Below are 17,785 nucleotides of genomic sequence, written 5' to 3'. Positions count from 1 at the left end.
CCCGTCGAAATTGGCTCTGTTTCACTGGAAAAGGGAGAAAACAAATCCTTGTTCTTGAACGGCGTTCATGTCGGAAAATGGAGGGATAAGCGATACGTTCTGTATATTTCTACAGAACACGGTAGTGAGATGATGGAGACTACTTCCAAAAGAGGATCTATAGTAGTGAAACCAATGGCAATCGTTCATTACAATAATTTTATGTCGGGTGTTGATCTTCAAGATCAGATGTTGGCATACTATCCAGTCCAAAGGAAGACGCTGCGTTGGTACAAGAAGCTGTTTGTGCATATGCTGCAAATGAGCCTTACTAATGCATTGCACTTGTACAATACATTTTCGGCGAATGACAAATTAAATCTATATGATTTCCGTATGAAGATACTGGAGAAGCTTTTACCTGATCCTAATGATGTAAATCGACGCAATGTTTTGAAAGTGAAACACGAACTCACAAAAATAGAAAAGACCCGGACGAGAGTTAAGACAGTAGGAAGAGTCACGAAACAAACTATCGAAGTGGTCCGAAAAGAATGCAAAGGTTGCAAATCACAGAAAAAAAGGGTGCAAACAATTTATGAATGTAAGCAATGTGAAGGTTCTCCAGGTTTCTGTACAAAATGTTTCTGCCTAGCACATTCATAATTGTTTTCATTAAATTTTATTGTTTTGTTACCTATGTGGTTAAAATTTTCAGAATATTTTTTATTCCTTTGTACCTTTATGTGAGTGACTCACCTTTATTCTGTGACAAGTTTTCAATTAAACTTATAATTATTACGTACTGATACTTTTGATTGTATGGCTTTGATTTGATTTTTGATAAATATTATTGTATCGCTCAGATTTATGAATGTCTTCCTCAATAAATAATTATTCAAATGCGCATTATATTTTATTTACTATCTATATCCCTATGTTACTTAGGGATAATATAGCATTTAAAATGTAAAAGAATTATCGAAATCTGTGGAGTAGTTCCATTCCAACCATTGCTGTCCCTTACGCTCGGATCCGAGTGACCGGCACCTGGCGCGCTATGTGCCTAACACTCGGATCCGAAAAAGGTTATTTTTTATTAAAAAAATAATAATAACAATATACTTTCATCCATATTTTTAAACATACCTATATACTTAATCAAAATACGCCTTAAAAAAATTTGGTTTCTGCCTAATTATTTTAATAATATCTTAAGCAGTGAATGTGTTAAGAAATTAAAAATCACATGTCTCAAACAGTGTGAGGAAACTTGCATATCTGAGAATTTACTTAATTCTCTAGGTGTGTAAAGTCTGCCAATCCGTAAGCCAGCGTTGTGGACTAAGGCTTAACTTCCTCTCATTCTGATAAAAGACTCATGCTCAACAGTGAACCGAATATGGGTTGTAATCTTCTTGGTCGCATTCTTCATTGCTGAAGGTCGTGTCCGCACTGCAGTCCCTTCGATGCGTTGTTAACTATTCCCCTCCACACAGTCCGGTCCTCAGCTTTTTTAATGGCTGTTGTTACAGGGAGTCCAGTGAGTGACTTAACCTGGTCAGACCAGCGGGTAGGTGATCGGCCGCGTGGTCGTTTCCCTTGCACCTTGCCCACCACTATTATTTTATCCAGGTTATCGGGAAGGCGACGGGCTATATGGCCAAAGTAACTCAAGATCCTCTGATAACATACAGTTGAAAGTCTAGTGGAAATGCGAAGCTGTTTCAGTATCGAGATGTTTGTTCTTCTAGCGGTCCACGGTATACGAAGCATCCGTCTCCAACACCACATCTCAAAGGCATCTATCTTCTTTCTGTCTGTGGCCCTTATCGTCCATGCTTCGGCGCCATAAAGGAAAATTGAGAAGACTAAAGTCCTAACGAGTCTCTTCTTGGTGTTATTGGAGACCCTTCTGCTTTGCCAAATTCTCACTAGTTTGGTCATGGCATTTTTGGAGATTTGGATGCGTCTTCTAATATCCTGCTGACTTCCTCCCTTGTCTGACAGTAATGACCCAAGGTACACAAACTCACTTCAAACTCCAGGTCTGAGAGCTCTCCGGTTCTCACTACTTTCCCCGTTCTGTCGATTAGCATGACTTTTGTCTTTGACTTATTAATGCTAAGTCCGACTAACTCACTCTCTGCCTCTAGTTTGCGGAACAGGCGAGCAAGTTCCTGTTCAGATGCCGCAAAAAGCGTGGTGTCATCGGCGTACCGTAGGTTGCTAATCTTGACACCCCCAATGGAAATACCTCCCTCCCACGCTTCCAGGGTCTTTCGCATGATGTATTCCCCGTAGATATTAAATAGAATGGGAGACAGAATACATCCTTGTCTTACGCCCTTTCGTGGCTTAAAAGGCCCAGAGATTATGTCATTGATTCGCACCATGGACTCGCCTTCGCTGTATAGATTCGCGATCAACTTAATGAGGTGTTGAGGAACGCCCATTTCCTGTAGTATATTCCACAGGCAATCCCATCTCACACAATCGAATGCCTTGGAGTAATCAATAAAGCACAAGAAAACGGGAACATTGAATTCTCGGCTCTTCTCTATTATTTGCCTAACGTTGACAATCTGTTCCCTTGTGCCCCGCCCTTTGACAAATCCGGCTTGTTCATTTGGTATTTGCCATTGTAAAAAGGACTGGAGTCTACTGTTAACTACATAGAGCATTATCTTGCTAGCATGAGATATAAGCGCTACCGTACGATAGTTCCCACATTTCCTCGTAGAGCCTTTTTTGTGGAGAGGGAGAACCAAAGACTTTTTCCAGTCGGCAGGCCAATTGCCAGTTTCCCATACAAGGTTGCATAGATCTAGAAATAACTTCACACCTCGATCTCCTAGATGTTTAAGCTCTTCAGCACTAATCTCATCAACACCTACTGCTTTATTGGTCTTAAGCTTGTTTATTGCCATCTTGATTTCGGACTCAAGAATCTTGGGTTCCCTACTGAAGATGTCTTCCCTTTGACCTTGCGCGTCCGGAGGCCAAGATGTTGAGCCTGCGTATAGATCCTCACAGTATGAACGCCACCTCTCTGTTACCTGATCAATTTCGGTCAGTAGTGAGCCTTCATCGTTTTCAATAGCCCAGGTCCTTGGTTTGAGCTCCTTTGTTATTTTCTTAATTTTCAGAAATAAGTCTCGTGTCTGAAAATTATGAGCATGGTCTTCGATATCCTGACAGATAGAATTCAGATAGTTGTCGTAGTCTCTACGGCATAAGCGTTGAACAGTCGCCGATATGTCGTGATATCTATGGTAATCAGAGTCAACTTTGCCTTTTAGCAGATCTTTTCGCTCTTTAATGGCCTTCCAAGTTTCCTCTGTTATCCATTCTTTTTTAGGAGCGTCTACCGTTAACTCTGTTGGTTTATTTTACAAATAAATACAAAAACTAATCTTGATTTATAAATATAATTAAGAAGATATTTGATTGTATAAAATAATACGCCAGCGCCATCATCGTTCATTCCAAACAGAATGTATTTAAATGTTTTCGTAATGTTCCTCACTTCTTGTCACACCGTGCTAGTGGACGGACGTATTGCCTACCTTGCTAAATAATAATATTTTGGATAAATATATAGTGATCAGTTATATCCATCGAGTTGTTTTAATAGTATAAAACCCACAAACCAATAGGTTATGGGCACAGTGTACGCCGTTTAAAATCAAATTAAAAGTTTTAAAATCAAGTGGGTAATCTACCGTCATTGCGATGGAAAATTTGAAGACAAAGAGAAATATTAAACCGTTTGACGGAGAAAAATATAGTGTGTGGAAGTTTCGAATACGTGCATTGCTGAGTGAATTGAACGTTATAAATGTGATTGACGAAGATCCTATAATTCGTTGCAGTGAGTGGGAGAAAAATAATCGAATTGCAAAAAGTGTTATCGTTGAATATTTATCCGACTCCTACCTGAGTTTTGCAAAGGAAGATTTTTTCAAAAAGTTTAGATACACTTTACGAACGAACAAGTATTGCGACGCAATTAGCATTACGAAAAAGTTACTGTCGTTGAATTTTGTAAAGTGACGTCATCCTATTGAATCAGTTTGAAAATTTGCTAACGGATGTGCATCGAACGAACTTTGAAACATAATCATTAACGAAAAATGGAAATTAATCAGCTATCTACTACATCAAGCGATTATTCTGGTTTTGAATTTATGATGGGCGAATACTATAACAATGATTATGGATATAAAACCATATTTCTACTGGATGCTCCAGATATCTGACCATATTATTCTTTTTACTAATTATGTTTTTTTTCAGCCACCTTTAAAAAAAAAAAATTATATAGCTAAAAATGGTGAATTTATTTCAGCTATTAAAAAAGGAACCTTACAGGTTACTAGTCACATGGGCATACAAGGAACTCTCGAGGAGGTGCTATTCTGTCCTGATTTTCCATACAATTTACTATCAGTATCGAGAATGCAGCGTGCTGGATTGACGGTTACTTTCAATCAACAAGGAGCAGAAATACGTAATGGTAATACAACCATTATGCGAGAATGGTTTGTCCAAACAGGAACCGATCTGTTTCCCAAGTATGCACTAGTGATAAAAATAGTTACAAGCTATGGCATGAACGATTTGGTCATATTAGTAAAACCAAATTCTTACAAATTAAAAATCTCAATATGGTTGACGATTTAAATCAAATTAATAACATCATACCTAATGATGAGTTATGCGAAGCTTGTATAAATGGTAAACAGAGTCGGTTACCGTTCAATGAGATCAAAAATAAAAGTCACATAACGCGACCACTATTTATTGTGCATAGTGATGTATGTGGACCTATAACTCCTACAACTATTGATAACAAAAATTATTTTGTGCTTTTTGTTGATCAATACACACATTACTGTGTAACATATATATTAACGTATAAATCAGAGGTATTCACTGCTTTTAAAGATTTTGTTGCAAAAAGCGAGGCTAAGTTTAATTTAAAATTAGTCAATTTATATTGTGATAATGGTGGAGAGTACTTATCTACCGAAATGAAAACTTATTGCGTTGAAAAAGGTATAACCTACCATTTGACAGTACCTAGAACTCCACAATTGAATGGCGTTTCTGAACGTATGGTCAGAACCATCACCGAAAAAGCTCGTTCTATGATAAACGGTGCTAAATTAGATAAAGTATTTTGGGGTGATGCAGTTTTAACTGCAGTTTATTTAATCAATTTAACCCCGACAAAAGCTTTAAGCAGTTCAAAAACACCATTCGAAATGTGGCATGCTAAGAAACCGCAAATAAAATATTTAAAAGTTTTTGGCTCAACGGTTTATGTTCATAATAAAACCGGTAAAACGAAATTTGATGATAAATCATGGAAAGGTATTCTTGTGGGTTATGAACCAAATGGTTATAAAGTTTGGAACCCAGAATGCGAAAAACATGTGGTGGTTAGAGACGTCATAGTTGACGAAACTAATTTTTTACAGTCTAGGCCTGTGCTTAGATCTGAAGGGAATGTTAAAAATTCTCAAAATAAAACTGATACAAGCGATATTATAAAATCAGTTAAGTCTCGAAACTCCGACCATAATAAATCAGATATATCGAAATCTGATGAACACATGTGTCCCAATAAAATTCGCAAATTAATCCATGAAAATAATAATGAATCTGAGCAAGCAGTGAGTAGTTCTGAAAATACTTCTTTATCGAATGATAATGAAAACACAGATAATTGTGAACTCAGGAGAAGTGAAAGATTAAAACATATTCCCCCTATTTCTTACTCTGAGGAACACGATGATTATTTAATGTGTGCTTATTCAATTTTGTATAAAATACCAAGTTCATATAACGAGATTAAAACTCGTGAAGATAGATCTCAGTGGGAAAGCGCAATTAAAATTGAATTAGATTCTCTTTTGAAAAATAATACATGGGATTTAATACCTAGGCCGGAAGGTAAAAATATTGTCGACTGTAAATGGATTTTCACAATAAAACAGGATGAATTTGGAAAACCTTTAAGATACAAGGCCCGTCTGGTTGCTAGAGGTTTTAGTCGAAATTATTTAACAGACTATAATGAAACTTTTGCACCAGTTGCGAGAATAGCTAGTTTCAGATTTATAATTAGTTTTGCCAATCAATTTAATTTATTGGTTCATCATATGGACGTTAAAACAGCCTTTTTGAATGGGGAACTAAAGGAAGAAATTTACATGATAGTTCCTGAGGGTATATTAAATAAAAATAATTACGTCTGTAAATTAAATAAATCTATATATGGGCTAAAACAGGCTGCACGATGTTGGTTTGAAGTATTCGAGGCAGCATTAATAAAAGAAGGTTTTCAAAATTCATCAGTCGATAGGTGTATTTACATTTTAAACAAAGGAGATATAACCAAAAATATATATGTAGTATTATATGTAGATGATTTGGTGATTGCATGCGCTGATATCGACATAATGAACAATTTTAAAAAGTATTTAATGAGTAAATTTGAAATGTCTGATTTAAAAGATATAAAACTATTTCTAGGTATAAAAGTTAGCAGGTATAGTGATAAAATCACATTAGATCAAAGTGCGTACATAAAAACTATTCTAAATAAGTTTAATATGCACAAATGTAAGCCTGTACACACTCCCTTGGAAAGTAAACTGAATTATGAAGCATTAAATTCTGATGAGAAATATAATGCACCATGCCGAAATGTTATAGGTTGTCTAATGTATGTCATGATATGTACTCGGCCAGACTTAAGTTCTAGTATAAATATACTGAGTAGGTATACAAATAAAAATAATAAAGAACTCTGGCAATGTCTGAAACGAGTACTAAGATATTTAAAAGGAACAGCTGATTTAAAGTTAACATACAAAAGGTGTAATTATAATAACATTCTTTGTGGCTATGTAGATTCAGATTGGGGTGGTAATGATACGAAAGATAGGAAAAGTACAACCGGTTATTTATTTAAGCTCTTTGAGCAATGTACTACTACTTGGAGTACCAAGAAACAAATGTCAGTAGCGGCGTCATCTACAGAAGCCGAATATATGGCATTATTTGAAGCTGTTAGGGAGGCTTTATGGCTTAAATCGTTAGCAGCTAGTATAAATATTAAAATTGTAAACCCAATTATTATTTATGAAGATAATAATGGCTGTATAAGTATCGCAAATAATCCAACTAATCATAAGCGTACAAAACATATTGATATTAAATATCATTTTTCAAGGGAACAAATCGAGAAAAATGTAATTAAATTAAATTACATTCCCACAGGTCAGCAGCTGGCGGACGCCTTGACCAAGCCATTACCTGCCATCACTTTTCAGGCAATGAGAAACAAAATGGGTGTAGAATAAAATTATTTTAAGATAATGTTGATTTATATTATATTATAATTAGTTTACAATAATTAAGTAAATGAAATGGTCTGATTAGGTTTTACTGGGTTTTCCTAGTCCTGTGCAACAAATGTTGGGCCATTATAATGTAACTCCCAGTTATAAAGCAAGGAGGTACATATGTTCTGTTTAAAGTTGATTTGTATAAAGTCGATTAATTTTTGAGGGGGCGTGTTGGTTTATTTTACAAATAAATACAAAAACTAATCTTGATTTATAAATATAATTAAGAAGATATTTGATTGTATAAAATAATACGCCAGCGCCATCATCGTTCATTCCAAACAGAATGTATTTAAATGTTTTCGTAATGTTCCTCACTTCTTGTCACACCGTGCTAGTGGACGGACGTATTGCCTACCTTGCTAAATAATAATATTTTGGATAAATATATAGTGATCAGTTATATCCATCGAGTTGTTTTAATAGTATAAAACCCACAAACCAATAAACTCTTGGCTATCTTTTCGAGCTGTGTTTATGGCTTCCTTTATTGTGTCCCAGTTGAGGTCCACATCAATATTGCAGTCTATGTTCAGGTTCGATACTTTCTCATCCATGCATTGGTTAAATACTGCTAGTTGGTTTCGGTCAAGTCTTTTTCGTGGTTTCCAGACTATTCGCGAGCACTTCTTTAATTTCAACGCTACATCTGCCACCAACAATTTGTGATCACTCCCACAATCAGCTCCAGGATAGGTTTTTGTATTACTTACACATGATCTCCATCTTTTAGCAATAGCGATGTAGTCTATTTGATTGCGTGCTCTATCTCCTGGCATTACCCATGTGTAAAGTCTTCTCGGATGATGTTTAAAGCAAGTGTTCATGATTGTAAGAGAATTCTCAGTGCAGAACTGCAGCCACATTTCGCCCCTTTCATTTTTTTGACCAAGTCCGTATCTTCCCACCACTTCTCTGAGATGTTCATCACTTGCAGTGTCTCCAACCTTTGCATTAAGGTCCCCAATTACAAGTGTAATGTCTCTGGATGGCAGTTTATTAAAGGTATCGTCTAGCTGAGCGTAGAATGCCTCAATCTCCGCCTCTGCCGATGCTGATGTCGGTGCATACACAACTACAAGGTTGACGCGACACGGTCTTGTATTTACCCTCAAAGTTATTATTCTGTCGCTCACCGGGTTGCATCCCAGAACTGACCTATTAATTTCAGGTGATACTGATACTGATCATAAACTTTTCAACTCCGAGCTAAAAAATTGTAGAAAGAACGAAAGGCTCAGTATTTCATAGCCTGGACCCGAACCCAGAATCTCGTAATGAGAAGCCACATAGGCTAACCACTATACCGCAAGGCAGTCTATTATTACTATGAAATAAATAAAATAAAATGTCATGCGATTCAAATGAAAGCCTCCATTTGTCTGTACGTGGAAATAAAAGAAAATGGCGTCGTTGTCGATCAGATGCGATCGTTGGCACATTAACGGCGCGTTGTCGTCGCCATGGCAACCACACGTCGCCCGCATCGCCTCGTTATAGTCGTTAGAGCCGTTATTGGAACGCTCACGTTCTATGTTCTAGAGTATTCGTGTCCATTGTCATAGTTGAAGGTAGGCAAATAGCTTTATAGATTTCTGTGCCTCAAAAAAACTGAACCCTTTTATAGATCACTTTAGCGTCAGTCTGTCTGTGTTGACGGCCTCCGTGGCGCAGTGTTATGCGCGGTGAATTAACAAGACGGAGGTCCTGGGTTCGATCCCCGGCTGGGCAGATTGAGATTTTCTTAATTTGTAAAGGGTCTGGCTGGTGGGAGGCTTTGGCCGTGGCTAGTTGACCGTACCACCCTACCGACAAAGACGTACCGCCAAGCGATTTAGCGTTCCGGTGGATGTCGTGTAGAAACCGAAAGGAGTTTGGATTTTCATCTTCCTCCTAGCAAGTTAGCCCACTTCCATCTTAGACTGCATCATCACTTACCATCAGGTGAGATTGTAGTCAAGGGCTAACTTGTATAGAATAAAAAAAAAAATTATCTGTTTGTCTTTCAAGACCCTATTAAACAGTAATGCGTAAATATATTAAGGGACTGTAGATTTGAGTATATAGTTTTAAATTTCTCCCCAATAATTCTTTCGATGATCTTTCATTTCACCTTCACCACAGAGATAAAGATTATTAGAAGACAGATAGACCCGTTTTTCCTTTTAATGTACGGATCCCTAAAAACAATTGTTTTCGAAGTAAATAATCGTACAAAAGGAACGTCACAAGTTAGCTCGCGGCTCATTAATAACGGCGGTCGGGAGGCGCTGCGTCCGACACTTTGCTGTAATTCAATTTAGTTTGTGTTGTGTTGTGTTGTGTGTGTTGTGTTGGCTCCCGAACTTTGCGGCCGTCCCACACAACACACATGGTTGTAATCTTTGATGTCGTATTGTGTTATTAAATATTGCCACACAGATATTGTTTGTTTGTCTCGATGGCCATATTTATCGGAGATACGGTCTTTGTAAATGACGACGAATATTATAAAGCTGAAGTTTGTTTGTTTGTTTGAACGCGCTAACCTCAGGAACTACTGATCCGATTTGAAAAATTATTTTAGTGTTAGATAGCCCATTTATCGAGGAAGGCTAGAGGCTATATTTTATCCCCGTATTCCTACGGAAACAGAAACCACGCGGGTAAAACCGCGCGGCGTCAGCTAGTGTAATATACTCCTAGACAGTTAGTGAGAAGCGAGATTGTTTCATAGTTAAGATATAGATTCAGTTAAGATTATAATATTATCTATACCTAAGCCATGTTGGTACATCCTCTACTAACGACCATGTAAGGTGAAGCCTTTATTGGATAGCGATTACGAAGCTCATAAGCCTGCACATAGTTCCTTCACGACGTGACTGCACGCCCCCTAGCGGACTACAACATAATATACAGCGCCCTAATAGCACAACGGTTAAGACACTGGACTAAGTTCTGATAGATCCAGAAGTCGACACATTGGACTATTGTCATACCCACTGACTTGGGCTTTTCACCCTTTTATAAGCGAAGGAGAATATTCGTCACATACTTGTTATCTTTATAAAAAAAAAACTAGCCGACGCTCAGCGGTTTTACCCACGTAGTTCCTGATCCAGTGAGAGTACGGAGATAAAATGTAGCCCGTGTCACTCATATATACCGTGGCTTTCTAGTAGTAAAATAATTTTCAAAAACGGCTCAGTATATCTAGAGATTACCTCCTACAAAACCACAAACTTTATCTCTTTATAACATTAGTGTCTATTGATTTAATATAAATGGACGTTGTACACTGTACATATATGCTTATACGAGTTACATATTTGTAGTAATATTTAAAATGTCCTGTTGGTTATTTGAAAATATTTTTACCACTATAAAGTCACCTTATTTGAGAGTGTCATAGATTATATTTTATCTCCGTAGTCTTACGGTAACGGCAATTGTGCAAGTAAAACCGGGGGACACCTAGTTGATAAATATGGAAGTAAAACAAAAAAATAATTAAGAGCACAACAATTAAAATACTCGTACATCATTCGCCATACAAAAGGCTTTTGACACGTAAATTATTCCGAGGAAAGAGTTATCGATACGCATCGCACGTACGATCCTCCCACCCCCTCCCCCTACACCCTTAAAAGCGCAAGAAATTCCCCGCATTTTGATCTTGCCTCCAATATTTGTCGTGGCCCGCCACCGCATATTAAGAGAGGGGAATTCTTCCGACATTCTGCGCCGACCGCCTCCAACGATCTTTAGAACAATAAAGTGGGGCGTGAGTTACCCTTCGATTTTAAAGGAATGCCTTGCCGTAAGCTTGGATACCTATCAGCTCTGAGCGTGGAATTTCCTAGGTTCAATTCTTAGGAATTTGATATTTAATAATATATTTTACAGTTTCGTACCACAAAAGGATACCTTATTGGATTAATTTGATGTTTGTCTGTCTTTTTGTTCGTTTGTTTGTACATCTGTCTATATATTTTTATTTTTTTATTCTTTAAAAGTTGACTACAATCTCACCTGATGGTAAGTCTCACCTGTCTGTTTTTTAAAGTCGATTAAAAAAAATAGAAATATCTTACAACTACCAGGCTCACGTATATTCCGTAGTTATTACTTTATAGAACAAGTAGATGGCCCATCTGATAATTTCCTGCTAATAGTAAACAATCGACTATAAATAGCCTCTTTTTAAGGCCTCCGTGGCGCAGTGTTACGCGCAGTCGATTTACAAGATGGAAATCTTAGGTTCGATCCCCGGCAGGGCCGATTGAGGGTTTGTTAATTGGTCCAGGTCTGGCTAGTTACCACCCTACGGCAAAGACGTACCGCCAAGCGTTTTAGCGTACAATGTCGTGTAGAAACTAAAAGGGGTGTGGATTTTCATCCTACTCGTAACAAGTTAGCCCGCTTCCATCTTATATTGCATCATCACTTACCATCAGGTGAGATTGTAGTCCAGGGCTAACTTTTGTTTATTTTACTCGCGGCAAAGTCGCGGGTTTTTACAAGTTCATAAATGGTAGGAAGGAACAATCATCACATTTATTATTTTCTTGCGTCATTTTCAAAAGGATTTGAAAATTTAGAAAGCGTGCCGTCACATCTATTAAAGCACTTAGAGACTTCATAAAAATCAATGAACTATTCGAGCGAAATTGCCGTCATCCGGCGGCATGCCGGGTAAGTAGAAGGGTAACCTACTTCTGTCCATTATCCCCCCTCTTTACCCTCACTTTATTGTTCTAAAGACCGTCTTTTAATAAGCCACCCAACGCTTTTAACTAAATAATTATTAGGAATTACATATTACATATTTTATATATTTTAAAAGCTATAAAAAAGATTCGGAGGGCGTATGTTCGAATCCGGCCCGATGCATGCACCTCCAACTTTTCAGCTACTTATGTCCATTTTAAGAATCATGTGTCTCAAACGGTGAAGGAAAACATCGTAAAGAAACCTGTATACTTGAAAATTTTCTTAATTCTCTAGTCTGTCAATCCGCATTGAACCAGCGTTGTGGACTATTGGCCTAGCCCCTCTCATTCTGAGAGGAGACTTGTGTTCAACAGTGAGCAAAATATGGGTTGCTAATGATGATGATGACATATTTTACAAAAAGAGTGTTTTGATTTTTGAAATATAGCTTCAGATTTATGTTCTAGGTTCGAATACTGTTCGGTCGGGTCATAGAAAACCTACTGAGGATTATGTCCTAAAAAAATCAGTAAAAATTCTCTGCCTCAATTGGGAAGTTGGTGGTGTCACACCCCGTGCCTTAGAGAGCATGATAAGCCTCGGTCATTACCAAGTGACTGTTAATATAACAAATATAACCCTAAAACCCCATACCCCCTCTCCTATAAGGCCTGACCTTGTAGTAGGCCTTAGAAATAGACAGATTGTAATGAATTTATGTCCGAATTCTAAATTCGTAAATTCTATTCAAACCGAAGCAGCATTGCTGTTTCGGTTTGAATAGAATGAAGTAAAATTATTGCATACGGGCAGGCTTTATAATATGTTTTGTGTGTCCTTTTTACTTGCTATACTTTTCAGTCCAAATGCTATGAGAAGCTACGCAACACAGTAACTCTCCGCTAGATGGCGTTTAGTTATATTCCAAATAAAAAATCTCCTCTATTCCAATTCCAAGAGTCTAAAAAAGGTATTTTTATTCACATTTCATAAAAATCGTGCTAAACAATAAATTATTCGTTAATAAATGTTTTTATTTCATTGGTAAGTAAGTAAAATATCTTTCTGTATGAAGGGGCCGTCAACCTAAAGTCTAGGCCTTCAGTTTTGTCGGATGAAATGCAATTTAGATGGACACAAGGGTGTTGATTTAGAGTACCTAAACTAAGTTTAGTGTTTTTTTAATTACACTCACGATTATTTATATAGTGTATGAGTTTGAGGTGAGAGGATGTTTATACAATATCACACTAATATTATATCACACTGTCACAATAATATTATAAAGGCGAAAGTTTGTGTGTATGTTTGTTACTCCTTTGCGGCAGGCGTTTTTGACGGCCTCCGTGGCGCAGTGGTATGCGCGGTGGATGTACAAGACGGAGGTCCTGGGTTCAATCCCCGGCTGGACCGATTGAGGTTTTCTTAATTAGTCCAGGTCTGGGTAGTGGGAGGCTTCGGCCGTGGCTAGTTACCACCCTACCGACAAAGACGTACCGACAAGCGATTTAGCGTTCCGATACGATGTCTTGTAGAAACCGAAAGGAGTGTGGATTTCATCCTCCTCCTAACAAGTTAGCCCGCTTCCATCTTAGATTGCATCATCACTTACCAACAGGTGAGATTGTAGTCAAGGGCTAACTTGTAAAGAATAAAAAAAGATACTACTACAGTAAAGTGGTCATTTACAGCTAAAAGTAATAATAATAATAATACACGATATAATAATACCTAAAATAACCCTCAAAACTATTATGTTTATTAGTAAATTGCCCTTTTCTCAAAAAAAAAAACATTCATATACTTAATCTTAGTTTTGTTTTAACGCGGAATTATTAGAATCTTTTACTTATCTTATTTATCTTATGTAAAATGAAAAGAAAGTAAAAACCCCTAAAATAGAAAAACAATGAAGCTGACTTTAATACCCCTTGTAAATAACAATACAAGCGATTTTAATCTTTATAGTCATTGTTACTAAGCATAAAATAGTGCATTTTGACCTGTAGTTTTTACCTGTCGAAGTTAATCCATGCTGCTGCTGGAATACGCACTTTATTTGTAAGTACACAAAGTCCATATTTCAAAGACCGTATTTTGTCATTGTATTTAACTAAATACCTATCTAATTTGTAAATAAAGGGAGGTATTTCGAAAAAAATCGTATTCTGCGTACAGACTGGACACGGGAGTGTCGATTTACTTTATTTTAAAAAATAATTTAGAAACAAGTGAGTTTATTCATTTTGAATATTTGAAAGTGCGTTGTTGAAGTGAAGTGTACATTAAAAATGTTGAAAACGGATAAATATTATTATTCTGATGCAATGTTTCAGTTGGTGAGTTTTGATTTTTAATTTCTCTATCTATACTAATATTATAAAGAGGTAATGTTTGTGGTGTTGTACAGGATAATCTTAGCAACTACTGAATATATTTGAAAAATTCGTTTCTCACTAGAAAGCCACGTTATTTGTGAGGCTCGTAGGGTATATTTTATCCCCGTATTCACACGGGAACGGGAACTACGGGGGTGAAACTGCGTGTTGAATGTTTTTGTTATCAACCAGTACTAATTTTCATTATAACTAGCGGACATCCGTTAAATAATGATTTTTTCATGTTTTTCGATATTCCAGTCTCATATAGATGAATTTTTGTTCGAGGTTGTTGGCATTAGCAACAGCCTTAGGACGAGGTTACGTGAACTTCTCAATGCAAAGATTCTTAAAAGTTATTAGATCGGATTTCATTTTCAAACAAAAGGTAAAAAAATAATAATTTGCAAATGATAATAACCGTCAATAAGTCATTAGAACACAAATAAAAGATTAATTAAATCGACTAAGTAAGTCGTTGTAAGACAAGGCGTGATCAAGATAAACAGAGAAAATATTTTTTTTTAATTTGTACCTATCTTATTACAGGAGATAAATCTTCACAAAGTGCGGAGAGAACTCATAACCATGTTAGAGTTCTACGAACAGACAGACTGCGAGAAATGTTCGCTACTGAAGTGTTCATGTACCAAAGTAGACGCACAATCTGCCAGCGATAAATCAAACAACAGAAGCGACAAAAGAAGTACAACCAATAATACACCTTGCTCCAAACAAGTTAGAGATCAAAATCCTCCAACATCGGAAGTTCTATCTAAAACAAAGCGGGAGAAAAGTGACCTCAGTCCAGCACCATCTACGCCAGAGAAGGTAACTGTTGCTAAAGACATAGAAGCTTGGATGGAATCGTCCAAGAAACCAGACTACAATGAAAAAGTAGTTTTTACAACTAAAAAATCTCTAGTTACCATAGAAAGCGTCAGGCCGGCAGACTTACCTCTAAAAACTCTTCAAAAATCAAATGTTATAACTACTCCAAGTATTTTAACTAATAATTATATGAATAACCTAAGTCTGTTAAATAGTACCAGTGCTGTGAATAATCCAACTTTGGAAGCCTTTTTCAAATATTTCAAGCACCAAATGAACGATACGCAAGTAGTTTATATGTCTGCCAAACTGGCTACAGCTTGCAAGAACCAAATGAAGCAGAATTATAGTTATTTTTAATATTACAGAGACATAGTGTTACTTTAAAATATTAATTCTATGGTAATCATTTTTATAATAACTTTAATTACTGACATAGTTAACATAAAGATCAATAGTTATAATAATATATTTAGGATAGTTATATATATAGTTTATTTTAAACGTATAATAGTTTTTTTATATTATTTAGTTAAAATTGACTTTTATTTAAGAATTATTTCTTATGACAAAGAAAAATATATCTTTAATATTTTCAGATAAGTCTTACTTCTACTTAATAAGGGTAACTTTAAAAAGGTTATTAGATCATAACCTGTAACTGATTTCATACATTTTGTATGGATTTATTTTTTTGACCTTCTACTAGTAATTAACATGAAATGTAGTAAAACAGTTGCAGGCAATTGAAACGTCTCAAATTGTTCAAAGTAAAATGTTTACTATACTTTTTTACCTAATATTATATAACTAACATAGTCTTAAATTGCAATATTACTTAGTTTCTAATAATTTTATTAATAATGAAAATATATTTTTACGTTAAGCGAATACATAAAAAATTATACATGACAATTTATAATGAATATTTCAATATCATAGTTTTATAGCATACTAATTATCACATTAACAAGTCTAAATTTATGTGAAGTCTAAAATAAAATCTAAAACCTAATTAAGGCTTTGTAATTTCTCGATTAAGACAGTTTTATTTATGTAATTTAAGAAATTATTGGATTGTACAACTAAAGATTTCTTTAGTTCAATAATCAATCATTAGGTCAAAATATACTTATCGAAATAATGATTAACAGAGACAGATTTATCTACTCTTTGCAGGAATACTTACATAATTTTTAATCACTTATGGATTAACCATAACTTATGGAGAATTTTTTAATTTATAATTTGTATAATATTTTTATGATTCGGTCATACGTTCTATGCTATAATATCTTTTTTTAATGACATTTTGTATAATATTGTACCCATATGACGACTGTGGTTAGGCAGCATTGTGTACCATTTATTTATATTGTAGAACCACCGTGACGTCATAGTGTGAGTGTCACTTAACACCGTGAGATATGCAAAACTTAAATGGTTGCTCAGTTGAAAATATAAATAACACCTATATATATTGTTATACATCTGGTTGTTACACAATATTGCAAATATTACTAGTAAAGATTAACACAAATATTGTATCACGTAAAATCGCTTTACTCCCTAGGGGAATATATATCACCAATACGTTGTGTAATACTCAGTGTTTTGGCTTCGTTCCAATATTGCTGCCGTTTCTACAGTCGTCATTATCGGCCCGAACTTTGATATTATTATCATTTGAAATATTACAGTAATATTGTAAAAAATACAATGTCGAAATAAAGATATTACTTTGTGAATATGCTTTTTATTTCTATTATTTTCTACTTGTTTGCTTTTTTGGAAGTCTGTTGATGAAAACAATGCCAATACTTGGCTTAGCATCACCTTCAAACTGATCAGTAGATAATATGACATTTACCTATACATGATACGGTGTTTATTTCCGTCATACCTACTTTCTTCTGTTTGTGTTTTCTAAAATCAATTATTCAGTGACTAAAGACGTTTGTTCTACGTCTGATCTTAGTACAAATATCTCTAAAATTGTCCCACAATTTTGAAGTCCATATAAACTCACAGATTAGAAAATCTTACAAATCTTTTTATATTCGCTAAATTACTTCATTGAAAAGAAAAAATAAAAATTATACATATACCTACATAAATGAACAAACAAATTCATTTCTTTTGCTTACTTATTAATTATTTAATTTGAAAAAAGTTTCGAACTTAGTGGGAACAATCGCAAAACATTCCGGAGTTGTAAAATCCTCGTGAAGGCCTACTTTCGCGAATTTTAAATACTTTCGAGTTAGTTTATTTTGTTTTGTTTCTTGTAAAACAATGAGGATTAACGCCTGTTTTGTTTAACAGATGTACAAATTATACAAGCTTGTGTTTTATACACAAGCTTGTATAATTTGTACATCTGTTTATACAATAAGTAGGTACTATAACAGTGAAAGAAATTAAATATCACATGTCTCAAACGGTGAAGGAAAACATTGTGAGGAAACCTGCATACCTGAG

The 17,785-nt window shown here is 35.5% G+C and overlaps 2 protein-coding genes across 2 annotated transcripts in view; one reads left to right on the top strand and one right to left on the bottom strand.

Moving 5' to 3' along the window:
• The window catches only part of LOC112049553 (complexin), a 322,195-nt gene that overhangs the window by 98,188 nt on the left and 206,222 nt on the right, over positions 1–17,785 (bottom strand). The window lies entirely within an intron of this gene.
• Positions 14,279–17,052, top strand: LOC112049551 (uncharacterized). Its single transcript, XM_024087489.2, has 2 exons — positions 14,279–14,434; positions 15,023–17,052. Exons 1-2 carry the CDS (start codon positions 14,387–14,389, stop codon positions 15,662–15,664), a joined length of 690 nt encoding a protein of 229 aa, XP_023943257.2. The 5' UTR covers positions 14,279–14,386; the 3' UTR covers positions 15,665–17,052.

This window comes from Bicyclus anynana, chromosome 24 (genome assembly GCF_947172395.1).
Source record: "Bicyclus anynana chromosome 24, ilBicAnyn1.1, whole genome shotgun sequence".
In the NCBI taxonomy this organism is placed as follows: domain Eukaryota; kingdom Metazoa; phylum Arthropoda; class Insecta; order Lepidoptera; family Nymphalidae; genus Bicyclus; species Bicyclus anynana.
The sequence above is the reverse complement of the archived record's forward strand: the minus strand, read 5'-3'. Positions and strand labels throughout refer to the sequence as shown.